Genomic DNA, 27,190 nt, shown 5'->3' on the forward strand with positions numbered 1-27,190 from the left:
GTATTTTATGGCTAAGGGAATTGTTTGGGCTTACGAAGRATCAGATGTAGTTATCCATGCTTGATTCCAGGTATCACCTTATGCATGTAATAGCTTTGCTCTAAAAGGAAACAGCTTGTACAAGTTCTCAACGCATTGCMCACTGTAGCCACTACCAGAAACAATCTCATTTCCTTCAAGTGTACAGGTAAAAAGGGGCAAGGGTAGAAGTAGTAGCTGAAGGTCAMGGCTGCTAGAAGCTGAGTAGCTACTCTGCTCTTCAGAAACCTCACACTGAAGAATTCTAATACTTAAAGTTATGTCTGTTTGGTGTAAAACCAGTAAGGCATAGAGGGGACCTTGATAGGATAACAGCTGTTTAAGAGTCTCAGTTGCTTCTTTCAGAATATTTCTGGAAAGCTATTTTATTATTATGCAGTTATCTGATTTGCACAGTATAAGATTTCTGCTTGTTTGGGTTTTTTTTTTCTGTGAGAAAAGTTATTTTTTTAATTGCAATAACTTACAGGATCATACCTTTCSTTAAAGACTGCTATGGGATTCCAAAAATAAATAGAAATCCTGCAATGACACCTACCCTGTCTTTTGAAAATCACTACCACCGTATTTCCACAGCACAACTTATCAGGATTATATAAAAAGTTCATTTGCAGATCRTTCATCTTCCTCTCAACCATATTTATTCCTCTGTTCTTTTATGCCAAATCTCCTCCCAATTTTTTAAACCAGAAATCTTAAAGATTGCTCTTGCCTTACTCAAGGAGTTGAATGTGTCTAATTTTTCTCTAAGTCATCTGTGCTGTCATCTTAGTTGCTAAAAGTCTTAATAAATACACCTAACTCACTCTGTGAAGTCTCTGCTTTTATCAGGTCTTCTTGCACAAGAAAYTTAAATACTTCTCTATAAAACTGCACTCTGGTGAAATTGCTACGCACCTGCCAGGTTTAGCTGTGTCAGATAGTAACTTAAAATTTTATGGACCATGGTTGAAGAAATACTGTTCTCTATGCAACATGAAGAGCCTCTGTCCTACTCTACAATTCACTTGCATCTTGTTATGCATTGTACCCCTTGCATAAAGGATGGTATCCAGTTATTTTATCTTCAGAAAACCTCATTTTGTGTCTCCGTTTTGTAGTAAAATAAAATGGAGACCTTTCGTTGACCCTTCTAAAAGAAGCTTTATTACAGCAATTTATCAGGTACAGGTTCAGCTGAGGCTGGAACAACCTCAACTCTAATGGTCCCTAAAGTTAAATTGAGCAGACTTGRTAAAAAGAAATAGAAATAGATAGAAATAAGTTAAATTATCTGAAACATTTGCCCTAATAAAGTGTGTATAATGACTTTAGCAGGCACTGAAATTTTAGAAAAATCATTTGTGGATGGCTCTTTATACAGGCTGCTCTTAAGGAAAGATCACAGAATTGTCTCTCGTCCATTGAACAGAGAGCACAGTAAAAAGCAGCTTAGCTACAGAAAACTCTTAGTAAGAGTCTTCCTCCTCTCTACAAAGGTAGAGTAAGTGCTSAGTTCAAAGCTTTTATCAGTCTTCCACTTGGATACAAATTTAATAGAAGGAAYTGGTTACCTGCATTATACCAAGACATAATGCTGTGGATGATAGTCAGGAGTACTGCGGTCACTGATGCATACATATTTCATATACCTTTCATACAGATGAGTTCAGGCCCATTRTATTCCCAGAAATAATTATCTGGGGGATTCTAAAATGTTTACCAGTTTTACCTTCCATTATATAGCTTGAGTTACCCTGCAGCACTGAACTGTGATACTGCAGCTGGAATGCCGTTCAGGCCTACAAGGCTCACATCTCAATAAACTGAGGTAGGGTGCTTTGGCAATGGAGAAGTGGAACTACAGTTTGAGAAATAAGGACTCCATCCCAGCCACAGCTGTCTGTTTCTGGTACAGGCAACTGGAGGCTTTGTTTCCTCACTACAGCTGACCTGGTAGCTTTTTGCTGCAGTGAAGACAATGCCTCCTCTAACTGCTTGATAAAATATAAAACTGCTTGATAAAATACAGTGCATTTTAGTCTGCCAGTGGAACCTAAATATCTATTATTAAAGCAACAAAACAGGCTTTTTCATCAGTAAATAAAATTTAGACTTTAATACAAAGTAGCAGCGGTGTTGTTATGAAGATTCATTTTATGCATAGGTAATTAAGCACAAATCATTCCACACAGGACCTTCTTCACCTTTTCACTGTAATGCTGATATTGCTTTTATGGTGTTGGACATCAAGTACAAGTTCATCTCCAACCTGAACTGGGATGGGATCATCAAGAACAACAGCAGCTTGTTTCCAGTGTGAGGACTCATCAGATGTGTTTAAGCTGTGGTCTTCATCCAGATGGATGTGATACCAGAAGGGAATGGCAGTAACTCGGCCAGACTTACAAATTTGTACCTAAAAATATTTAAAATAATAATCAGTTACTATTTTGTTCTTTGGAAAGGAAGTAGTTCAAGCCATTTCAGTCATTTTCAGAGATACCTGCAGACAAGTAAATCCTGTATTGAAATGTTCAGCTCACTATAGCAATTAAGGAACAGTGTTGCAGAACTATGGGTCCCACAACTCACCTTCACTTCTCTGCTGGGGCAGTTCAGCGGAGGGGTCATAAGATCCAGCCTTAAGAGCTCTGCTGGCTTGCTCAGGGGTACACAGGGTAACGTGGAGAGATCCAAATACACACGGACAGGTACCTAGGAGTATAGACCAGAACTTCAGGCAGCAAYAGCCATTACAAAGGGAAAAGGTAGAAAACTTAATCATAACACAAAAGTTGTCAGGAATTAATGCAATGCTGATCAGAGGCAAAAATGCAAAATCCCCCTCTGATCCCTTTTGAAATATTGGAATACAATTGACTGGGAACAACAACAGCACAGTCACTCTTCAGTACAGTAACTGGGACAAAACTTCCACACCAGTTCTAAAACAAACATCACACATTTTAGTTTATCTCAAGGTCTCTGTGTGGTCACATAAACCTCTCTTGATAATTTCAACAGTGTTTTTGTACAGTTTACCCCAAATCTAAACAGCTAAACAGCTGCAGCTTTGAAACCAGGACTGGAAGCCACCCACCAGCTTCATACCTTGAACTGGTTGATAAAAGGAGCTATATTAAATCCCAGAGTTGGTTCTGTTCCTTGAACAGCAYTCTCCAGTAACAGAGACTCCGATTCTACAAGCATCCCATATACCAACACATACTGTGGGAAAATCTTCCCTCCACTGTGAAGTAAACATCTGTGAAATGAGAGAGATTTCACCTGTAAAGCTGATCAATCAACAGTAATGAAAGAACAGTAACTACTATTTAAGAAAGGTGTGCCAGTTCTTCCTCTGAAGTCAAGGGCTCCTCAGCATAATGTGCCATCGCTGCACATGAAGATTAACAGAGAAGTTTTCCTAGCCCCACAAAAGGGGATAAATCCATCTCACACTTAGTTACCCACTTCCATTATTTTACTTCTCCTTCTCTGCTTTCTTTCTTACTCCTCCTGTTGTGAGGAACAGCTAGCTTTGCTGCTGCTTCTCTGGCTGTTCTAACACTATGTGCTTGTCTTTTAGCAGGACCAGTTTGTTTCGACGGCTGTTTGACACATACATGAATCTGGGCTTTTCTAACCTTGCACTAAAAGCCACCTTGGTTATTACTTGCTATCCTGCAAACTTCTGACAGACCAAGGAATATGATCATCCATTCACATTCTTACCTAAAAAAGGAGGAATCAGAGACAGTGAAATCTTGATTTTTTTTTTTAAATATAACATATACAGTGGTCATGCCAGAAACAGTGTGAGGTTCCATCCATTCAAGGAAATAAACATTTTCTACAGAAACAACATGACAGCAATTCTGTAGTAGCAAAGAATATTTTCCAAAATTTTCAGATTATTACAAATTCCAACAAATACTTGTGTCTATTAATACAGTACCTGGATATTGCAGCCTTTTCCATCACCTCCTGTTGGATTAAACCTGATGGCTCTATAACGTCCAAGATAATAATACTCCACAATTTGTCTGATTTGGGTCTCTGTAGCACCACACTTTCTTCTTCCAAGTGGCTGAGCCAAAACTCTAAAGTTTCCTTAGGGAAATGGTTTGCTTCTGCAATGACATGAAGTGCTGCCTGATGCTGTTCTTTCTCAACAGAACTGTARGCTCTAACTGGTCCAAGCTTGCCAGCTATGATTGGCAGAATGGAGAAGCCTTCTGATACATCTAAAACGTACAAAGCATCAGGATCCACATCCACAGAGSTTTTGTTTTGATTCTCTTGGAGGTTTATCCCACTGCCGTGTCCATCAACATCCATGGAGTGCAAGTCCTTACTTGGATTTAATGAGAGCAGCACTTTGCTCATGGCAGCTTTAAAGCATTCGTGRTAGGGTACGTCATTGAGCAGAGCTATTTCTGTGGATTCCAACACACACACTGGAGTGCTGCCATCCTGTTTGGTGCTTGTCTGAAGTCCAGCCAGAGCATTACATAATTCAGCCTCATTGCCCAAACTCAGCAKGTCGTCTCTGTCACTGAAATCCATCCCACACTCTGAAGGCAAAGAAGAAATCTTCTGGATCTTCAAGTAGCAGTCTTGGCAGCAAACTTCCATCATCACAGTATCTCCAGTCTTCACAGAATAATCTTGGCAAAAGTGCATAAAAAAGTCAGGTCAGTTATTTTACAGTTACTTTACAGTAACTTACCACTGAAACAGCCATACAGTGCTTAAAACAAAACAGCCAACCAAACCACCCACCCCATTATCTCACTTGTTCATATCTGTGCCACAATATGAGGACATCAAACCATTAGAGTGTGTCCAGAGGAGAGTGACCAAGATAGAGAAAGGCCTTGGGGCAAGACTTAGGAAGAGCAGCTGAGGGAACTTGTTTTGTTCAGCCTAGAGAAGATCAGGCTGAGGAGAGATCTCATCAGAGTCTAAAATCCCCTCAAGAGTGGCAGAGGAAGGGAAGGTGCTCAACTTCTCTCTCTGAGACAAGGAAATGGAATGAAGCTGCATCAGGGAAGTTCATCTTGGACATTATGAAAAGGTGCTTCACCCACAGGGTTATCAGTCACTGGAACAGGTTCCCTAGAGAAGTAATCACAGTATTAAGCCTGCCAGAGTTCAAACAACACCTGGACAGTGCTCTTAGGTGATTTAATTTAGGTCATCCTTTGAGAAGCAGGAACCTRGACTATAATCCTTATGAATTTCTTCGAGCTTGAGATACTCTAAGATTCTAGAAAACAGGARAATAAAAAGTGGGTGAATGGAGAGTAGACTCTCCTGAAAATGACACTGCCAATCCCTGTATGTGGAGATTGTTATTCAAATTGAATCCCAAATKGGGCAACGGGTAGGCAGGAATGATTTGTTTTGGTTTTGTGGCAGTACAAGATAGCAATTCCTACCTCACCTTCCCCAGCTCCCTTTCCTAAGTCACATGTTCACTGAGTGATCCAGTCAGTAGACCCACTTTTTGGAGTTGCTCCACAACACATTAAACTCATTATAGGAAAAAAAAAAAACCCAACTTAATGAAAAGTGTTTTCCCAGATCTTATCTGCTTCACAGCAGTCCCAGAAACAAGCCCTGATGCAGGAACTGTGCATTACAGACCAGAAACATGATCAGGAACCACCTCACAGCTACTTGCTGTTGTACTTCTAAACCTGTTTTGACTTCCCCATCTCTGAGATAAGCTAACCAGCTCAAAACCAAAATGAAACCAAGTTAAAGTACCACAACAAGCAAATGCACAGGACGTACCGAGGAGGCCCTGCACAGGATACACTGCCTGTTCCCAGCAAGTTTCCTCACTGGGACTTGTAGACAGAGCATGCTCATCATCAAGCTGTAGTACAAACCACACCACAACAGCATCCAGTATTCCTCCTTCAGTGACTGGCAGGCTAAGCTTCCAGGGCTTTCTAGATGCCAGGCTTTTCAGCTCCTGACCAAAGCAGAAAAAGGAAAAAAAAAGTGAGAGTTTATTTCCATAAATAAAAGTTTGGTTTTATTAAACTAAGTCACCTAAAATTTCTGCAGCAATCCATGACGGCATCCAGCAAAACCCTGGAGTTACCAAGCCTCTACAATACCAATTATCAGCAATAGTACTCACAGGCATAGGAACTGTGTTCCCACATGCAAGTGCCACTTCCCACATGGACAACCTGCATCCATGAGCCATAACAGCAAACACGCCTACATCTAAGAACACACACATTTAAAACCACTAAAAACTGCAAGAAATACTTTAGACTGGCARGGCTTGCCTTATGAGAAGTAATAAAAACAGCCAGTCTTCTGGCTGGACTCAAGCCAATGCTTAGGTACATGTTTCACTTAAAACCTGTGTTCAATCAGTTCTAGAAATACTGTGTGCAAGCACTGAATTTTCTCAAACAGGCTTGCAAAATCWGTATAAAACCAGTAAGTCAGATACTTTTGAGGATGTTTTCACTGCTACCTGGGCTGTAGGCCTTGTGCAAAAGCTCAGATATGTACAATTTCACTACTGGGAAGAACTTAAGGTGTACCCTAAAGGGATCATTTATAAATTCTCCAATACTCCTAAAGAGTTTTGAATATGTAACAGGAATTTAGTGTTTTTCCATGTATAATTTATTTTTCTGAGGAATTACTTTCTGCTACCAACATTCACAAGCATAAAAGAACCAATATTAATATCTTAGTTCTGGCACAAACCAATCAACAGGAGGTCAAGCACAAGGGACCAAAGGTTCTCTCAGTCACAACCATTCAGCTTAATGATAGCCCTTCCACAACATTTGTCAACTTCCTGATCTGCTTATGTCAACACCTGTCCTATTTAAGTTTCAATCTTAAAATACGAATGGCAGAAAATTTCCATTCTGAGGACATGAGTAGCTGTCACATGCAGGATTTTTTMTTTTTCCCTCTTCATTCTGTGTTCTCCAAGAGCTTGTCTATCCTCCTTCTCACCACTGAGAGATGGCTAAACAATGGACAYATTAAAATTACTGGATGCTAAGAAAGTTCACAGTCAAGATCTCACTGCTCTTCAATAAAAGTGCTGTGCTGCTAATCCTTTTTCTGGTACTTTCTCAGCTACTGAGGAAAAGTAGTAAGTTGAAGCTTTGCTGGCATCAAGCCCCTTGAAGCAAGAGAGCAAGAGCACAAGCATGCATCTATTTCTTGGTTTCTAGGAAGTTATAGATGTTTAGAAGTGTATTTGATTTTAAAAATATCCTTCCTCATTATTTCTCAAAAGCAGCAAGCCCAAGCTTCTCATCCAGTGGGTTCTAGTAACTGCAGTGTTACATTGCCACCACTTAAAAACCCATTTGAAGGCTTATTTCAGTTTTCCCTGCTTTCAACCATGCTGCTTAACCCATATTTATTCCTCACATTAACCACTTTATAAACCTTCTTCTATTATTTATGACAATTACAGATTTGARCAGCTATAGCACATCAGAATGGCAATTCATCAAGTAGTCTTGTTAAGAGAGAGCAAAGAAAATAAAGCAATGACACAAGAATAGATAGTAAAACCCTTAAATGATAATGCCACACATATCCTCAAAATGGGAAAGAGGTAACTTGCATTAAAAGTAGTAAATGGGATCACAAACAGAAGGAAAAACTACAGAAAGAAAGCATTTWTCAAATGTCCTATGTCTTGATCCACAATTTCTCACATATTCCACACCACAACTTCTCATGAAGAAATATAAAGAGCCAAAATCTGTAACTATTGGCAAGAGCATAGTTCCTTTAGGGYCTGAAAGTGAGACTGAGCTTTAATTACTGGCTGCAGAGGTAAACACTTCCCCTGCCAGTGGCACTGATCTGCTGCCAGCAAACATGCACACGGGCACTTACCTGGCTGGGTGCAAGTGCCTACAGCCTGTAATTACAGCCACACCTCATTCCCCTGCCTGGGAGGGACTGAACTGCTGCTGCTAGTAACAGCAGTAATAAATGTAATCAGCRTTAAGCAGCTGCTTTATAAAAATTGTTATTATTTGTGAAATTTGACTTATTATTTCTCTGATCTGTACTGATGCCTTTGAAGCCTCCTACAACTCAGTTCAGGAAACATTGTACTGTATTTTAAACTCTGCTCTCAGTTCTGTCTGCTTAGGTCTGGCTAGTTAGCATAAGCAGAATAAATGCAGTATCCCTCTAGTGCTTTAAAACAGGAGTTTAGAAAATGGGTCTTATGAACTACCTCACTAGTGCTAGTGATTTCTTACCTGAATTTCTGTCCTTAGTAGGTAATTCTGCTATACTGTTTTTAAGTCTAGCAGGGTGTTTTCCTTACTACAATAGGAACAGAGACAATTTTTCTTTCTCATTTTTAGCTGCGCTGATTGMATATCCSGGTGTGGCCCTGAAAACCCCMAAACAAAAACAAACCAAAAAAACTCATGCTGAAAGTAACCTACCAGTGTTTGGAACTGCCACATTTGCCCAGTGACAAAGTAACAACAAACAGTAACCAACCACATCAGTGATTCAYAACGGTGGCATTTCTTCCTTTTAACTTACGGTATCTCAACATTTCATGACAAGAACACTCCATTAGTCTAACTGAAACTTCAAAGGAGCAGTTCTGAAACATGATTTAAAGAGCAACASTGTTCTTTACTCTTTAAAATTATCTTTACATGTTTGCCAGCAGGCAGATGCTTAAGAACATCTCTCAGATGAGAGCAACAGTTTCTTAATGATGCTGGAAAAAGAAGCAACATTAGGTCACAGAGATTGCTCCTAGTGGTATACTGAARAGCCTTGTCTTATTTCATTTTTAATCTCAGGATGTCAAACAAGCCAACTAGGAAAAGCTATTGATTCAGAAACTGCAACTCCTGGCCAAGCAGMAGCCAAGAATAATTTCATTTATATAACAGAATCTATTTTAAGCTCTGACTCAGTGCTAGCTCCTCACCACAAGTCAATGAGCAAGAAGSACACCAGAGATCAGATGTATCATCTTTTTAGAATGCTCAGCTGCAGGGGGCTGAKCTCCTTGCCTTCTGGGTCAGGCCTACTTAGCATACACCTACAAATGTATTTTGTGTGAAATGCACAAAATAATGCTACTAGGTTTTAGAATGGCCTTTTATACCTAAGATACAAAGGAGCTGAAGCACACTCATTGAATAGGATAATTTCTTCATCTCCTCTTTTACACTCATCCATCAACACATTTTTATGTCAGTTTTACATTTTTATGTAAAACTCATCCTTTCTCCTGTCTTTTCAAGAGTTTCTTGAAGACTAACTTTAGAGGAATAAACTAAGTGAGCTCTACAACTGCATAAATCATTTAAGGTGGATCTCTTGCATCCTTTCTCCCCCTCCCTGTACTGAAGCTGGTAGCTGTTTGATCTTCTGGTGAGATAGATAGTTTATAAAGTTCCCTAAACTCTGCCCAACAGAAAAAAAATCCATCTTCAAAAAAATCACAGACTGTCATCTGATGAATCACATCCCAAATAACAGGAGAAGCATCAAAAGCAGATGATTTCAGTGTAGCCCTGCCATTTTGCACTTGTGAACTGTTCTGAGGTTGAACTCAAAAGCAAATGATATGGGACTTTCATTATCATAAAATGATTACTTATGAAGGATGTAAAAAAAATCATTACCTGCAAATTGTTGAAATCTACTGTCATGACTTGACAGGGTTCTGTCAGGGGTCTGTAGCCCCCAGGWATACGACTGAGCTTCTCRGTGGTGTAGGGCTCCACAGTTTCCTCTGAGCCAGCAGCAGCATATGTGGGACTGAAGAACTGCACTGAGTTTGACAAGCACACACCAGCAACTTCTTGCATTCCCACTCTGGGAGTAAARGCAAAAAGATGAGAAATGAAATTCMRAGTCATTTGATCAAAAACCTAAAGGAAATTCTCCGTAGGCTAACTAATTGTTTTAAAATGTATGGAGCGTTAGAATAGAGAAGCTACAAAATACTAAATCAATTCTGTGGGGTTTTCATCATGTGCAGAGCAGCTYTAAAGCACAAAAAACCCCACCTCACTTTCAAGAATCAGAACTGAATGCTGTCACCAGAAACTAAGAAAAACCCCAGTAGATGYTAAGTATTTCACTATATCCTAGGAAAAAAAAACCAATACCAGAGCATAAGCAACGTAGAAGATCAGATCAGACACAGAGAGATGACTGTGATATACAAGATTATCAACAACTGGACTGAAAGAGGATTCCCTCTCTCAGTAAGGTGAATCAGTGTTTGATGATAACCTAAACACACTTTTAAATGTACTTCAAGGAAAAAAACTCATATATTCATATAATTTTGGGCTCTACATCTACTTCTAACCACTAAAAAAAAATAAATAATGAGGAAAGCTCAAAGAAAAGTTGTATTAATTGTACAAGGCAGAAACTGTGCTAGATGATAGAAAAATCATGAGAAAAGAGATACTTCCACAGTGCTATTTCGTTAAGCCTCCTGCTCAGAAAAAACATCCAAACTCTGAAGGTTACCTGTAGATGTGAAAACACTTGAGGAAATGGGAAGCCATGCACATCAGAATAATTCAAAGAGATCTGCATAGTTCAAATATGAGAACAGCAAGTGTTTTACATAAAAACAGGACTTGTTAAAACAGTCTTAAAATATTCTTACTGGAGCAAAAAGGGATCGCAAATGATAAAGGCAAGAAATTTAATTTCTTGGTTTTTTTCTACAGCATATAATTAACTTGTGGCAATCACTTCAGTCCTGCCAGTTACCTGACCTTAAGCTATTAAAAGGGAATGCCAATTCTACAATCCAAAGTTAAGAGCACATTAACTTCCATTCTGTTTAAATTTTGTAAGGAACAGTCAATGCCCTGTWTCAAGGCAAAACCTCTTCTAATTAATGAATAATTAACTTCTAAAAGAAATTATTCTGTGACCATCTACCATGAGAACCTCTGTCTCTTTCTGGCCACTTTCCAGGTCTGCTGCATCAGAAAAATCACTGCTACAGCCTGGCTACTTTTCATCCTGTGCCCTGAAGCTCCTGTAAAAGTTAGTATTTTCTCTAATCTACAACAATATTAGTCCTAAACAAAAATATATGAAGTCCAAACCTCTCAGACAGAGACTGTCTCCATATAGTGATACTGTTCTACAAGATGAGAATACATATGAAAGTAATCAAAACACAGTCAGAACTGTTCTCACCAAAGAAGCCCCATTGTATGCCAATTCAGATTTAGGCAAAGGACATTCAAACAGATAATGACAGCTGAAGTTATCAACACTTAGGTTTTACACAATCCCGGAATGGTTAGATCCAGAAGCGAGGTATGGAGCAGATTATAAAGCCAAGCATTATTCCAAGAATCTCTAGTACAGAAATTGAGAAGTAATTTTACTACAAAGGAGTTAAATTTCCTTAGTATGTTTTAGAGGCATATCTAAACTGTATGATTATCTGTGACTATCATAACTGCATGATTAAGGGATCTTGAAAATCTGAACCTCAAAGTGGTAGGGAGGTTAGCAGAAAACAAAAAACACAAAACAAACAAAAGCCCAATCAACCAACCAGAACACACCAAAACCGAAAAACAAACAACCCACCACAACAAAAAACCCTAAAACCACCAGAAACAAAAAAACCCCAAACCAAACAAATGAAAAAAAAAACCAAAGCACCCCAATAAAACAAACCCAAACAAACAAAATCAAAAAACCCAACAAAAAAAAACCCCAAAATCCAAGGAGAACCTGGAAAAGGCATGGGAAGGGCGAGTACCAAAATCTGTTTAGTTAAACAGGTAATCAGCCATTCAAAAAATAAAGAGCACAGCAAATGAGAAATAATCAATAAAAACAAGAAGTCTCTCTTCTCAAAAACAAAATACAGGTTCAAGCTGTGCTGGAGTTAAACACACCTGTGATGTTTACGTATCTCTTTGCATTCCACTGCCATCCCAAATATCGTAGCACTTGCAGGAATAACTCTGCCATACTCTCCAGCACTGATGTCTTGGTTTTTAGGCTGTGAAAACAAACAGCATCATGCAATGAGACTCTGGCCTATTTTTACCATTACTGAAAAACCCAAGTTACATACTAGTGAGCCAWTCAAGTGATAGTCAAAACCTCACTAAACTCTTAGCTACTGGTGAAGTCCCTGATCTTTGRCATTCTCTCGATCATTAAAGGAATTTCTTAAATACAGTGTTTCAATATAACCAGGCATCAGCTTTACTTTCCAATCTACTACTTCTTCTGTATAACTCTAACTTTAACACTGTATTTTAATTTGTATTCGACTAGAATACATTGAACCATTCGAAGACTTTTCCTTTGTGCATCATTCCTATACTTACCACTAGAGGTCATCAGTTTCAAGTCAATGCAACACAAAAGGTTTCAGCCAGCTGAAACTTTTATTAAATGAGTTGAAATCAAGGCAAGGACAAAATAAAGAGAAGTTCTATTTTTTTTAAACATAACAGAAATTAACCCATGTAAGACTCCTTGTCATATTACTTTGCTTAATGTATGCTAGCAAAACCACAAAATGTATAAAGTAAATTCTGAGACCCAGGGGAATTGCTCAGTCTTCCAAAAAGGCTCAAACAAACAAAAACAAATTAATAGCATAAACATATGGCATATGTACCAAATTCTGAGTGTTCCCTAGTATTACAATGAGAAATAATTCCACCATAACTCAGCATTTTCTACTTAGACTGACTGACATGACTYTCTGCTACTAGTTGGTATCTCAAAATGACCAGGTAGTTATCAAACTTGCAGGAAAACAGTGTGTTTAAAAACCACACAAACTCATTTGGCCTTACTTATGAAGATGGAGGACAGAAAAGATACAAAAGAAAATGAATGAACAGTGATTAAGGCTGAATCATCTGTGAAGGTTACATTCAGGGAAAAATGCTTTGCAAATATGTTTTTACTCAGAACACAAGCTCACAAAAGTACTATTTATGTGCTGCCTCATTGCTACTCACCAAAACTGAATTCATGGAACAAGCCCAGATGACTCATTTTTAGCATACCAAAAAGAATGAAATATTTACAAGACAACTGTTTCTCATTCTCAAATGTCTGGAATGTGTGGACATGCACAGTACACACACCACCTACCTTTGGTTGTAAAAGCAGGTGTTCCCAAGCATGTATCAGGCTCTCCACAATTCCTTCTCCAAATAAGCCAGCATCAACTGTTTCTGTGACAACCAAGGAAACTCTAAAAAAGAAAAAGAATACCATGAAATATAATGTATAACAAACACTCCTGTCAACAATCAATCATTCTTTTAAAGAAAAAACCCCACCATACCAATATGAGCTCAGTGCAGAACTTTTACCAGCACTCTGGAGTTTCAGTATGTGTGGGCAATTTAATACTTAAAAAAAATTACGTGTTTTGAATTGTTGTTAGAAGTTATTGAAGATGCAGATAAAAGAGAGCAAATATTGAGCAAGAATTTACTGTAAAGCTTCTTGCTCAGCATTTATAAATAAATTGTGTGGGAAGAATCTAGCCAAAACAGGAAGATGTTTCAGCCTGGGCATGCAGCCAATGATACTGCAAAATACATATTTTGTGCAATAGTATGTATCAGTGCATATGTACAAAAAGAAATTAAAAACCCTAAAACTATAATCAAAGTACAAAAAAAATCCTACACAGACTAACAACCTTAAAATCTTAAATCCTCTGGAATTAAACCAAAAAACAGCATAACAAGAGAAGACACTTCCAGAATAGCAGTAACTTATTTATTAATAGGTAACATCTAGTAACTCACTATATACTCTAAAAGGATACATATGTTACTGTAGCACAGCTGACAAGCAAACAAATTAGACAAGGTTTGGCTGGCCTAAACCAGGAGCTTCATTATTTCAGATCATGAGCCTCTACTGWTGCCAGACACTTTATTAAATGTTAGTAACTCCATCCTTTTCAAAGGCTGCAGAAGTGAGCCACAAGATGTTAAAAGTATAAAAGTGTGTTRAAATTACTTGTTTGACATAGTAATCTAATTTCTCTTTTCCTGTTGCTGCAATATAATTACACATGCCCCAAAGCTCCCACAAAGTAATTTACGGCAGTGTTATCTACCATAGAAATCAGTATGATCTGAAGAACATGTCATTTCTGTTCTTTAAACACATGAAAGATACAGAGTATCTTCACACATCAGGAAGGTGCTGCTAGCAGTGTTATTTCTTGTTTAGGTCACAAGGSATTTCCTATTTTCTTGAAATTAACAGCAAATTCAAAATACCATATGAGAAAGCAACAACTCACCTTTCAGGAATGTGCTTCGGAATTTCTATATCAAGTGACTTCAAGTGCAGAAGTTTGATCTCTCTTTCCATATTATTTGCTGCCACCACATCAYGGGCAAGTTCATACATGGTTTTGGATAATTCGCAGGCATAGACAAAAGATGCTCCCGCCTTTTTTGCAAACATACTGAAAAACAAGAATCAGGGGATTTTCCCTCCTCCATACCTCCTTCATATTGCTATCAGTTCAAGTCTAAAAATCATTAAATTAACTAGTATCTTGTGTGAACACTGATATKGCACAAGTTGTTATCCTCCTGATATGTTGTCAACAAAAAAACCACCACAGTTAGCGTAAGGACACTCCCCCAGCTATGCTGAATCCACTCTAAAGAGTCAATATTTGAAGACAAGACAAATAACATTTACAACTTCAAAACCAATGTGAGTAATTCAATTTATACAGCATTTAATGGCATAAAAAGCATCCGCAACAAATAACAAAAAAAGGTTCAAAAAATACTACCAGACACTAATCTCCAGACTCACTGGCTTCTGAAAGCTTTGATGCTTTYTTAAGTTTTGTCCCCATAAAAGGATCAAAGTAGTTATTTTTTCCACTGTCAGCCAAATTTTTCCAGACAACAAATACTTCGTTGTTAAATTCAGGTTCAATGTGCACTTGTGGCATACCTCAAAATTCCTGTTCCTGTTCCAATATCCAGGACAGACGTGCTCCCTGAGTGGACAGCATTCTCAATGGCCTTGAGGTAGGTGAGGTTCCTCTTGGCATCGTTGAGCATGATGAAGTGCCAGCGTTCCACCAGCCAGTTTGCAACRCGGTAAAAATTCTCCTTGGCATCAGCAAAGTCGGGGTTGAGCTTCACTGCTTTATGRAAATATCCAGCTGCTTCATCTCTGAAGCCCATTCTAAGAGCAAAAATAGAAAGTATGCATGCAGCTGTAAACACCTGAGGGTCTGTAAAGAGGTCTTATGTCAGCTAAAAGACAATAGAAATATTTTGCATTAGTTAGGAAGATTATCTTTAGAAACATTGGCATTACTTTATGAAAAACAATGACTTACAGCTTTACATCAAGAAACTGTAAAATGCAAAGCCAGTTCAAAAATACCATTACATTCATCCACTARTGCATCCTTTGACAAAGTAAAACAGGTTTTATTTACAAGAACTCACTGCAACAACATGACAGTAGAAGCTCTGCAATCCAGTCTCACAGATTCAATKTGAGAGAATGCTGTAAACCCCAAAACTATATTTAACTGGAACCTCCTGCAAACCCACCAAATTYTGAGTTGCCAGCTCTTGCATTAAGCGACAATTTTTTTAAAAAATGGAAAGAAACCGAAGGAAACCAAATTCTGAATTTGAATCAAGTTTTTACAATACCTATAGCATATTCTCAAATCACACAGCACTGAAAAAAGCCTGAAATCTGTCAAATATATATATATATACATTTTAATACAATGCTTAGAAATGTGTTCTTATAAGACAAAGWAAGTAATGACAAAAAGCAAACCTAATTAAAACCATTTGAAATACAACCTATGACTTCAGTCTTAAAATTCCAGGATCAGACCTGAGAAACAGCCAAACGTGGTGGTTTGGGTATTTTTTTTTTACTTCTTTTGTGACTACAAACATTTATTTTACCACTGGTTCCTCTTTTTAAGCTATTTAAGACAAACAGATTTAAACATGCTTTCATTTACAACATGAACCTTACAAAAACTGAATAGGCATCACTACAAACCTGAAGAGATGTTCTCCCATACTATTACAGATCACTTCATCAYTGGGATACAGTTCAAGTGCTTGCTCATAGCAGTTGAACAGATCTTGAATCCGTGCCAGAGAATCCAGTTCTTCTGCCCATTTAAAGAGAGTAAACTGAAATGTTTCCTAGAAAATAAAGCATTGACCACTGAGGTGCTGGGAGTTACCAGGAGGGAACTGAGCCCTGAAAACTTCTAGGTTACCTGACATACATCTGCACATCCAAAGGAGGATCAGCACCCACCAGTGTTTACTGAGAGCCTGCATGTATATTAATGCATGTTCCAGTACCAACAAGGCCCTATTTTTATTAAATGTGATTGACACATTCTGAGAAGATTATAGAAGAAGATTATATAAACTCCCTTCATATAAGCATACAGAACTATCAAAGAAGCCATTGGCCACCCCACTTATTACTGATTTTCGAATTCCATCTTCAAAATAAAAGTAGGTATCAGTTACATGTAACAAATCACAAATACAAAACATGTTGCCTCAAGGGAATTACAATAAATACAATTTTAATTTATTTGAAGAGCACTTACTTTGACAGTAGGTTTTAACTCAGGAGCTAGATTTAGTACCAGGAGATAGTGAGCRTATGCAGTTCCAAAATCCTGGTTCTCCAGGCAATGCTGAGCACTCTGCAAAGATCTGGAAACCAATTCCCGTCTGCTAGCTTCCCGACCACCCCTGTGGTTAGAGCGAAGTTTAGCATTGGTGTTGGGCATTCTGAAGGACGTCAATACTCACTTATCCTAAAAAAAAAAAAAAAAAAAAGCACACATTCTATATACCGTAGGCCAAAAAGTTTGTACAGAAAGTTGACAGATCAAAAAAATATTTAAAAAACACCTTGGTTTTCACAAGCATTTAGTAAAGACATCTTTCCTCCCACCAATTCCTGAAGATTTAAAAACGTCTCATCTTTATGCCACTGATAATTTCATCAGTTCTGAGTRTTCACCATTCAAAAGTCAAGTATGCACCGCATCTATGTTAAACCAGGTCCTGGAAATAGATTACATTTCCGGCATTGTAAAATTTATCTTCATAAGAGACATTTTAGCATGTCTCTGACCAAACAGTTTTGCACACTGTGAAGTTCATGCACTCACAAATGTCTCCTTCAACGACAGCATCTTCATAGAGCAAAACCTCTCAGAAAGTGCTAACAAGTTTGCAGTTTATTTTACACAGGAAACCGCAGCTATTTTTTCCTTAAGAAAACGCTAAAGAGTTACCAGAAGCAACAAGCACATTTCTATACTTGCCTTGGTTACTACTGTAACTTTTAAAGGTACTCAGGTGAGCACGGCTTCACTGTGTCCAGATGTGTCCCAACGCTGATGAATATGAAGAGTTCGTGGAGAGGAACTGCAAGAAACACAGCACCATCACGACAAGGCCTTTTTTTTTTTTTCCCCCGGCTAGTTTTTTTAAAAATAAAATCAAATAAATAACGCAGTCCAAACCTCGGCCACACAAGCACGCCCCGGCAGCGCGCACAGGGACACGCAGAGCCAGCGAGGCCCCGCCCGTATGTGGGACCGGGACCGGGCGGCCGAGGGGCCTTGTCCCACCAGGGGCTGCCCCGGGAAGCTGCGGGGGAGATGGGGGATGCTCTGCTCCCGGGCATCACCTGCTCCAGGCCATCCATCACCTGCTCCAGGCCATCCCTCACCTGCTCCAGGCCATCCCTCAGGCGCTGAGCACACAGCGGCGCTCCCAGGCCGCAGCCATGCTGGTGCCGGGCCGCAGCCATGGCGCAGGCGCTGGGCGGGAGCGAATTGCGGGGTTAAGGTATTCTCGCTATCCACCTCTTTCTCCACGTCCTTTCGTCCTCAAACCTTTGGACGCCGGTAACGCAGCTCGTGCTAAGGCAGGGCTGCAGCAGGGATCCCCAGCAATGCTCGATGCAGCCCCTTGCCGTTCCGTGCTGTTCAGCGCTGCTCCACCTGCACTAAAGCATCGCCACCTTAAATGTTGCCCAGCGCTGTGCAGGCCCTGCCTCCCTCCGCTGCCCTGCAGGCGATGCCTTCCTGATGTTTAGTTTTAATCCCTGTCTCGGTAAGTCTGGGGAGCCACAAATGAGGACAACGCAAGTTTTAAGTCATAAACAATTTTGTCTGGGGCCATTTGCTGGCAGCTGTGCTCGGCAGCAGCAGATTGCGAGGAGCAAAATTCACAGCTTTGCTCTACATCTTATGTTCCTTACCCCGCTCCCTCCCACGCCTGTGACACCACTTACCTTCTTTGTCTGCTGTCTGCTCCGGGGAGCAGCCCCGTTCAGAGCCCTGGTGTGCACTGCTAAGAAGGGAAGAGTTCATTTGGTCATGTCCTACTTCTGGGACAAGAACAGGCCGTGSCATTGTTTACTAATTATAAAGTGTCTGGAAGCTGCTCATCTTTGCKTTCCCATTTTAAAGCATGAATACAACTCTTCCAGGCTTTTACAGCTGTGGATATCTGTGTATGCGTTTCCTTTTTAGAAACAAATGAGCCTTGTGTAAAAATGCCAGGCTAGCATTTTGAAGAAGATGAAAATAGCACGTATAGAGTGGGCCCGTGAGCCTAAATGGAAACGCATTTTAGCACTGTAGCAGCTAAACTGTAATCCACATCGGACTTCATTATTGCTCTATAACATTATAGGAGGCAGAAAATCTACAAAGATTTTGAGAGAAGTGACCCCAAAAAAAAACCAGAACAGGCAACCTGAATGACACTAGAATCAACTTCAGCTAGGGGAAAGTGATGTTAGAAAAAAAAAAAAAAATACAATAACTGGTAAAGTACTTGGGCTGGATAAAGTCCAGGAAGATGTGCAAATATCAGTATCAAAAAGTATCAAATACATCATATGAMAATTGAGTTCCAAAGGAGGATATAGTACCTTATTAAATCAACAACAAGCCTTTGTTCAATTTTGAAATAAAAAAGAGTTTTTAACTTAAATTAGTTACAGGCAGGGAACAACCTTTTTCTGACTTTGGCTTAATTATGCTTTCCAGCTAGAGGATGATAGTGTTAGRCAAAGAAAATACTAGCACCTGGACGATACCAGGAGAGAGAAAGAGAAAAAACCAATGCAATTATCACCTGTGGTCAGTGAGGTGTAACAAGAGCTTGACTGTACCAAATACTGTAATGAGCAATTATGTCTGGCACTSCATGATTCTCCAAACTAATTCAACTTTATTTTTTTTGCCAGAGCAAATAAAAATTAATGGATAGCAAAAATTCTTTATGATGCCTATTATTAGGCATAAAYAAAATAGTACTGTGTGCTAATTCGACCCATTTGTGAAGGGAGAGTACTAAAACACGACAGTGTAAAATCCTTGGAATTCACAAGAGTCCATTCATTTCAGAGACTGGGGACGATATTTGTTAATTTCATACAACTTTTTGATGGAACACTTCAGAGAAAGAATGGCCACAGAGCAGAATGGAAAAGCACACAGCTGCATTCTAAAGTAATTTGTTGGGTAAAGCTTGTGCTGTAGAGGAATGTGATAAGGGGATGCCCATCTTATCAGACATATACATGATTGCCATATTAATCATCAGATTGGTTGACAGTAGAATAAATRATGTTGCTCTGCATCGTGGGTGGTCAGAGATCMGTCTGTTTATATTCACACTCTTGATGGATGAAAGAAGAGGGAGCARTGAYGACACATTCATAAGCAAAATGGGAGTTAGAAGGAAACTCTATAAACCYTCTATTAAACCTATGACAGAACTAACAGAGGTAAAAGCGCTTAGACAAGACAAGGAATTATAATTCCTTGGAAGGATGCTGTTACTAATGGTATTTTTTCACAACACAGCTGTGTGTTGCAAATGGTGGGAGCTGATATCAATGCTCTGTAACAAAGTGTCAGTAAAACTGAAAGTTAAATTCAGTAATTTCTACCTGTCTCTCCTTAACATAGAGCCTTAACATACAACCTTAACATACAGACACAATCAGCCATACATCTGAATATCACCTTTCATAAAAATCACAATGCTGATCTGACAAAAATATAAGCAAGGTAAGGTGGAACAAAACATATGATGTGCTGATGCRTGSCTATTGTATAAAATGACTCGGAGGYRGTATTCCCTRAAACCACACTTGCTGTGMATGTCAAAGGAAAATRACCAAASATAAATACASAGTTTAKGGACAGGATATTGCTAGAGCTTCACATAGCCAATCTGTGACATAGTCTCTTAAAAGAAGGCTATAACATTTGATGACCTTGAGTAGGGAGTGGCGGAAAAGAGATTTTTCTGATATAAAGCCACTTCAAGTCTTAATTAGGTAAGGTAAAAGAGTAACTCCTTTTATTGCTCATTGGATAGGTAATYGCTGTCATAAATTAATGGGTTATTATTTCTTCTCAATTTTTCATCTTTTGTTTTAAATCACAATTCTGCTGTTCCAGAGTCCGACAATATTTTGAATTGGTGGGCCAGGTTTAGTAAAACATGTATTTAATAATTGTGATGGTAGGAATCCAGTATGCTGTTTGGATTAACTGGAATAACAGTGTAGAATATCAACTTAATAATGAATTTGCTTTCTAGTTTTATTGTGTAAATAGAAGTTGACTCTCTTTATTCTGGGGGGAAAAAGGTGTCTATATATGTATTGCTGTTGGACTGATTGCTCTTCTTAGCTGCAGCAAGAAAGGAATACATTTTTACTTAACATGATTGAGGCAGGTGGACCAATTTTCCCCTAATGGGCCTGTCATGGTAGGAGAAATCTAAATTTTAGATTCTGGTTTCTTTTCCAGCTAAAAAAAACCCCAGGACTAAGATGAACATTTAAATTTTTTATTTGAGCGCAAGGAATGCCACACGAAGCATGGGACCCCACTACTTTACAACACTTCAGTGGAATTATAATAGGGAAATGACAGTAACTATAAACAAGCATGAAAACTATTATTCTAACTTCAGTGCTGAACAAAACTGTAGAACGAAGTAAACCAGCTATTCATGGAAAGTATACCTCCTCTTGAAATGCTGCTTCAATAATCTAAACAGAGATAAGAATTATTTATTACTTGTTTGAGGTGGTTTTCTGTATTTAAATTATTTTAAAACTGATTTTTGAGTAGCAYAGAAACTTTTCAGCTAAGTAATATGAGCAAATAACCATCAGCAGATAATGTGATCTAGCAGGTGGAACACTTGGCTGAAAAAYTGAACATTCAGGGCCAACTCTCAATACCCCCTCCTACCTGGCCTGCTGTGATTTCAGGCAAATCATATGTACTTTTAGGTAGCATCTCATCTGGAGATGCCACACTCATTTTCAGACTACTTTCAGAAACTCTCTCATGAGCATTCATGTAAAGCCCTTTCTCCCCACCCCTTTCTTTACATAATTGTGTTTTCTTATCATCCTTATCTACACGAACAATGCAGACATCATCTTTGTCTTTGATTACGACAATCTTGTTTACTCACTTGAGCTCTGTGATTGATGTCAGATGGGTAACACACAACCTCAGTCTGGTGTCTGAAGCAGGCTGTCAAGAGGACAGTTATTAAAAACCCCAAATGTTTGCAAAATCAAATACTACCCAACACATTGTTCTATGAACAAGAGTAATAAAAAATGAAATTTGTGAAGTGCCCACCTATTTCCGTACTTGACTTCTGCAGGCCAGTGCATGGGGTCATACAGGAAAAGTTGATAGTTACACCACCTGTTATCTTCATCTCAGACATGCAGCTTAGGTCTAGCTGTGGGCCCAATAAAAATACATCTAGTCAATCCATCAGTTCCAAGGCTCATTGACTGAAATGGTGAAGGAATTAATGCTCAATTTGCCAAARTACAGGAAACAAAATAGATTGAATTTACTCCCAAAAAAAAGAGACATCATATACATTCATGACTAAAATATATACCCTCAAAATCATCTAGGAAAGTCCCACCAAAGCACTGTGAAGTGCACTGCTGTCAATCCATTAAAACCATGGAATTACAGCTAAATTATAAATACAAATATAACTATAAGCCTTTTCTGTCTTCTTCATGAATCTCCTAACATTCTTAACTGAAACAATTCAGCATTGAGTGGTCTTCTCAAGGTCTTGCTCTTGCCACAGTACTTGTTCACGACTSTATTAGTTTATTGAATGAAGACATAAAGGTGAGTCTGTATGTGCTTTATTGAGTATTTCATGTGCAGACACAAGTGGGACAGGGACAATTGAGCAGTGCCAGCCTTCTCAGCTGGCAGACCACCACCACCATGGCTGATTTGGGATCAAGCAACCCATAGGCTGCTCTRTGCATCCTCCCCACTGAATGACAGGCCCTTCCTAAAGCCCACAGACATTTCCATGAGGTGGAGKGGTCCTAATCATAGGGAGCCCAAGGATGGTACAATCATGGAACTATAGAATCTGCTGAGTGGGAAGGGACCCATTAGAACCATTGAGTCYAACTCTGGCCCTACACWGGACACCTCARGATTCTCACCATGTGCCTGAGAGCATTGTCAGAATGGTTCTTGAGCTCTGTCAGGCTTGGTGCTGTTACCACTTCCCTGGGATGCCTGTTCAAGTGCCTGACAACCCTCTGGGTGAAGAATCTTTTCCTGATATGCAACCTAAACCACCTCTGACTCAACTTCACGCTGTTTTCTCAAGTCCTGTCACTGGGTGCCACAGAGATCAGTGTCTGCCCCTCCTCTTTCCACACAAGGAAGTTGAAGACCGCAGCKCATGAGAGGCAACTCATGATGAGAGGTATCTCATCAGTTTCTTCTTCTCCAGGCTGAACAGACCAAGTGACCTCAGCCGGTCCTCATATGGCTTACCYTCAAGGTCCTTCACCATCTTTRTTGCCTTCCTTTCGATGYTCTCCAATAGCTTAAWGTWTTTATATTGTGGTGCCCAAAACTGAYCCCTGCAMTGGAGGTGAGRCYACYCCAGTGCAGARCARARCGGGACAATCCCCTCCCTTGCCTRGCTGGCGATGCTGCTCCTGATGCACCCCRGAACATGGGTGRCCCTCCTGGCWGCYAGGGCACTGCTGGCTCATGTTCAACTCGCAATCGACCAGGGGCCCAGATCCCTTTGCTCKGTGCTGCTCTCCAGCCTCTCGYTCCCCAGACTATCCGCACAGCCAGGGTCGCCCCGTACCAGGAGCAGAACCCTGCACTTGCCCCTCATGCGGTTGGTGATTGCCCATGTCTGCCTTGCTTAGGTGTCTCTGCGGAGCACAGAGCTCCCTCCCTCYGGTAGCAGCACCTGCCCGCGTTCCCCGCTCGGGGCCGCCCGCAGCGCCCCAGCCGGGCTGCCTTGCCCGCGGACCGGSCACAACGGCGCGGCCCCAGCGCCCCGCCCGCAGCCGCGGCCGCCGCGGGGAGCTCGGAAGGGGCGGGCTCCGGCCTCTGCCCGCCCCGCTCGGGCGTGTCCCGGCGGGGCTACCGGGAGGGTGGCTCCGCTGAGCTCGGCTCGCCTTTGCCCGCGCCCAGCCCTGCGCCGGGGGAGCCGCTCTCCGTCTTTGTGGSCGCGGCGGGCGGCGGTGCTGCGGTTGGCGGGGAGCAGAGCCCCGGCACAGCGGCGGCAGCCATGGGGCTGCAGCCCCTGGAGTTCAGCGACTGCTACCTGGACAGCCCCTGGTTCAGGGAGCGGGTGAGAGCCCATGAGGCCGAGCTGGAGAGGACCAATAAGTTTATCAAGGAGTTGCTGAAGGATGGGAAGAACCTGATTGCCGCGACCAAGAGTGAGTGGCGGGGAGCGGGGGGAGCTGCGGGGGCGGCTGCCCGGCGCCGGGAGMTTTCGCCGCTCAGCCGGCGGCGCTCGCCTTTGTGGCACGGAGCTTTGCACTGGCGTTCTCCAGCCTCTCCCTGGAGTTCCCCATCAGCCGCTTGGAGACGCAGGTCCTCTCCAGCCCTTCTCCGCCGAGGGGAATAAGGGATAGAGGCGGCGGCAGCGCGGGGTGACTCCTGTTGCATCTGCCCGGTCCCTGGGCCGGGCCTGGCTGTGTTCGGCGGTGCCGAGCCCGGAGCCGGCGGCGATGTGGAATCCGCCGGGAGGGTTCGGTCCCAGGTGTTGTCGGTGCGCTGYAAGCCGAGCGGCTGACAACCAAAGACCTGCCTTTGCAGCTGTGAAGAGGCTGCTGGAAAACAGCTCTGTCCAAACAAGTGTGTTCAGGAATGATCAGGCTTGGTTTTGTGGTGACAGAGCTACTTACCAGTTCTGTGTCTTTGGCATCTTTAAATGTGATAGTGTTTTTGTTAATTTTGCGTTTACTCGTTGAGTGTATACGTACTGTATACGGATAGTTAGCTATAATGTGTTTTATGTGGGATTTTTTTTTTTTTTTTTTTTCCTTGAATGGCCATATTCATGCATGTGCTTAATGCAGCATTGTCATAATGTAATATTTTTCATTTAACTTATAGTAGTGTAGTCCCCTAAATATTTAGTAGGATGAATTGCTATACCAGTTATTCAAATAAAACACTAATATAGTGCTCTGGCTCTGTGTTCTCGGAAGCGTACAGCACCTCTGGTATGGTAAACTTCTGAAGCCAGGAAACCATGCTGATGTTTCCATTAAACTGATGGGGGTTTGTCCAGTGGTTTGATCAGTGTAGCTGCCTGGATATGGTGAAGTTTTTAAAAACGTATTAACTMATTTCTGCACATAAAGAAATGTTGTTTTCTGTTTTTGTCTGTGGTAGAAAATGCCATATCAAGTTTCATTTGTTTGTAACTTTATTCTTTGTCCATTAACATTCAGTTACTGCAAACTGTGATCTTAGAGGATTATTCGAAATCTGTGACTTGAAGTGTCAGTATAAATCATCTTAACTTGGAGTGTAAAGTAAAAAAGTGTCCCAAAAATTGGGAAAGAACAGCAGAGGGAAATCATTCCACTTCTTTTCCTCAAGCATCTGGACAGTATTTTGGCAACTGCCCCAAACCCTCAGTTGCTCATGTACGSTTATGTAAACAGAACTTAATTTGAAAGCATGGAGCTGGCTGTGGTGAGGAAAGCCCTAATGCATATATTTGTCCTGTCCACAGCTGTGTGTCCTCTGCATGCCGGAATCCTGTGCTGGTAATTTGGCTTTGTGGGCAGTGCTCAGGGGGCTTTGCTGTGKGTGATGGAAGCCAAGAGAGTCACTGTGCTGGCCAGAGCCACCTGGCCTGAGAGTGCCTGATGGAATACTCAGGGCAAGCCCATGAGATATATGTAGAGAAGCTCTCTGAGATCCTGCCTGATGTTCAGGTCTAAGCAATGCCTTCCTTTCTGAGATGACAGAGGTTTGTTCTTGGGTTTATTTGCTGTATCTTATTCCAGCAAGCAACTGGCCTTCAGCATTCTTGTTTGAAAAGTAGAAACAGGTTAGACCCTTCCTTCCACATTTCAGGYTTCTGCAGTTGTCTCTCCTCTTTAGAGTGTCCTGAGTGACAGGTTTGAAGCTGAATTGCCCTCCTCTGGTGCTGGTGAAGGAGTACCACTGTTTAACAGACATTTAAAGACAAATTGAACCAGAGGAAGCACAAGAAGTTAAAACCCACCAAAACCTCAGTGGTTAGAGTATTGATCCTCCTTGTGTTTTCAGAAGAAAACCTCAGCATCTAAATTCTTTGAGGAACCTGATTAATTTGCTGTCAGAAAMCCAGATGGGATTAGTATTTGTTCCAAAACCCAAGCCTGAGAAGTGGTCTAGACACAATGGTCTATTCATTTCTGTCCAAACTGCATTCTCCACAAAGATAGGCTCACTGCAATTTGGAGAATGTGATAATAAAGCAGGGTGTAGTGAGCKTAGATGACTGGCTGTTAGACAACAGCTGCTGAAAATTTTTGGAAAATTGTCTTATGAGCAAAAAATGTCAGCTTAATAATAGCTAAAATATTTCTCTATTTCTAGAACCAGGTAAAAGATGAGATTTGCATCTGTTGTAGTTGATACGGGAGTGTAATAAGCTTCTGTGAATGGTCTGTAAAATATAAAATGTAGTAGGTGTCCTATTGTTTTTGGATTTGTGGGAAATGTGTAATTTGTGGGACTGCACTGGAGACTGCCAGCATTTCCCTCCCTTAGCGCTTTCCTTATTTCATTTGTAAAGCTGACAGCAAACGTCGTGGGGATTCTTTGGTGTGAATAACTGATRCAATTGAATAGATCCCACTTCCTGCCTGACAGACAGCCTTGTAAGTGACTTTGATGCTGCTGCACTGGGTTACATCTTGACAGGTGRAAGCAGATACTGCTACCGCTCCCTCTGATTCACAGGAACCATCAGTGTCTTGCAAAACAGTGACATGATGTGGATCCTCTCACCAGCTCCTTTGCATTTGTCTCCTCAGTTGTATGAGATGGTATTTTTCACCTAAAATCTGGAATAATTGATTTTTATTAGTACAGGACTGTACTGCATAAAAAAGAGAAGAAAAAAAAAAAAGAATTTGCATTTTCAAATTGTTGAATTTCCAGAATGAAGCATACTTCAAGTGTATCTTTACACTTCAAAGTTTCAGTAGTTTCAAGAATGTGATAGAAAGATAAACAGGAATGACTCAAAGCTGTCTGTTTCCTGTGTARTGTTTTGAATCACTGAGTTGTCTAGTTCAAGCTAAATATTGGAAGGATGAATAAACAATTAGGTGACTCTTCTTTTTTATTACAGTTAAATATGTTTAAAAGGAGTACAAAAAGATACCTTTTTTTCTATTGTTACTGATCAGGTAATACAAGGCATGCACACATACTTTTAAAGCAGTATTTTTTAGGGTATTCCAGTTCAGTTAAACATGTTAGGATCAATAGAATTTAAAAATAATGTCTGGATGAAGCTAGTTGTGCCTGAGTTGAAAGTGAATTTAAAGGTGCCTGATCAGAGAATCCTTATTCTGAATCATTAAAGGAACTTAAGAGGCTTAGTTCTGAGCTCTTAAGATCTGCAGCACAATTTGTTGGAAGCTAAAGTGTACATTGGATAAACACTATATATTTATTCTGAATTCTTCTCCATGTGTAGGTCCAACTCTTGGTCTCTTCAGA

The 27,190-nt window shown here is 40.4% G+C and overlaps 2 protein-coding genes across 3 annotated transcripts in view; one reads left to right on the forward strand and one right to left on the reverse strand.

Annotated features, from left to right (window-relative positions):
• Positions 1–465: 465 nt before the first annotated feature.
• Positions 466–16,899, reverse strand: PRMT9 (protein arginine methyltransferase 9). The gene is made up of 12 exons (XM_057369174.1): positions 16,691–16,899; positions 16,120–16,268; positions 15,034–15,270; positions 14,360–14,527; positions 13,186–13,288; positions 11,964–12,070; positions 9,699–9,891; positions 5,824–6,007; positions 3,980–4,691; positions 3,133–3,286; positions 2,614–2,736; positions 466–2,437 (listed from the first exon to the last, which is right to left on the reverse strand). Exons 1-12 carry the CDS (start codon positions 16,874–16,876, stop codon positions 2,222–2,224), a joined length of 2,532 nt encoding a protein of 843 aa, XP_057225157.1. The 5' UTR covers positions 16,877–16,899; the 3' UTR covers positions 466–2,221.
• Positions 16,900–23,582: 6,683 nt separating this feature from the next.
• Positions 23,583–27,190, forward strand: part of ARHGAP10 (Rho GTPase activating protein 10) — a 137,957-nt gene continuing 134,349 nt past the window's right edge. For both annotated transcript variants that reach the window (XM_057369181.1, XM_057369180.1), the window contains exon 1: positions 23,583–23,892. In XM_057369181.1, coding sequence (XP_057225164.1) covers positions 23,739–23,892 — 154 coding nt within the window. In that variant the 5' untranslated portion in view covers positions 23,583–23,738. The remainder of the gene's footprint in view (positions 23,893–27,190) is intronic.

The sequence above is a fragment of the Malurus melanocephalus genome, unplaced genomic scaffold (genome assembly GCF_030028575.1).
Source record: "Malurus melanocephalus ecotype Western Australia unplaced genomic scaffold, MMel_1.1 scaffold_105, whole genome shotgun sequence".
NCBI classification, from domain to species: domain Eukaryota; kingdom Metazoa; phylum Chordata; class Aves; order Passeriformes; family Maluridae; genus Malurus; species Malurus melanocephalus.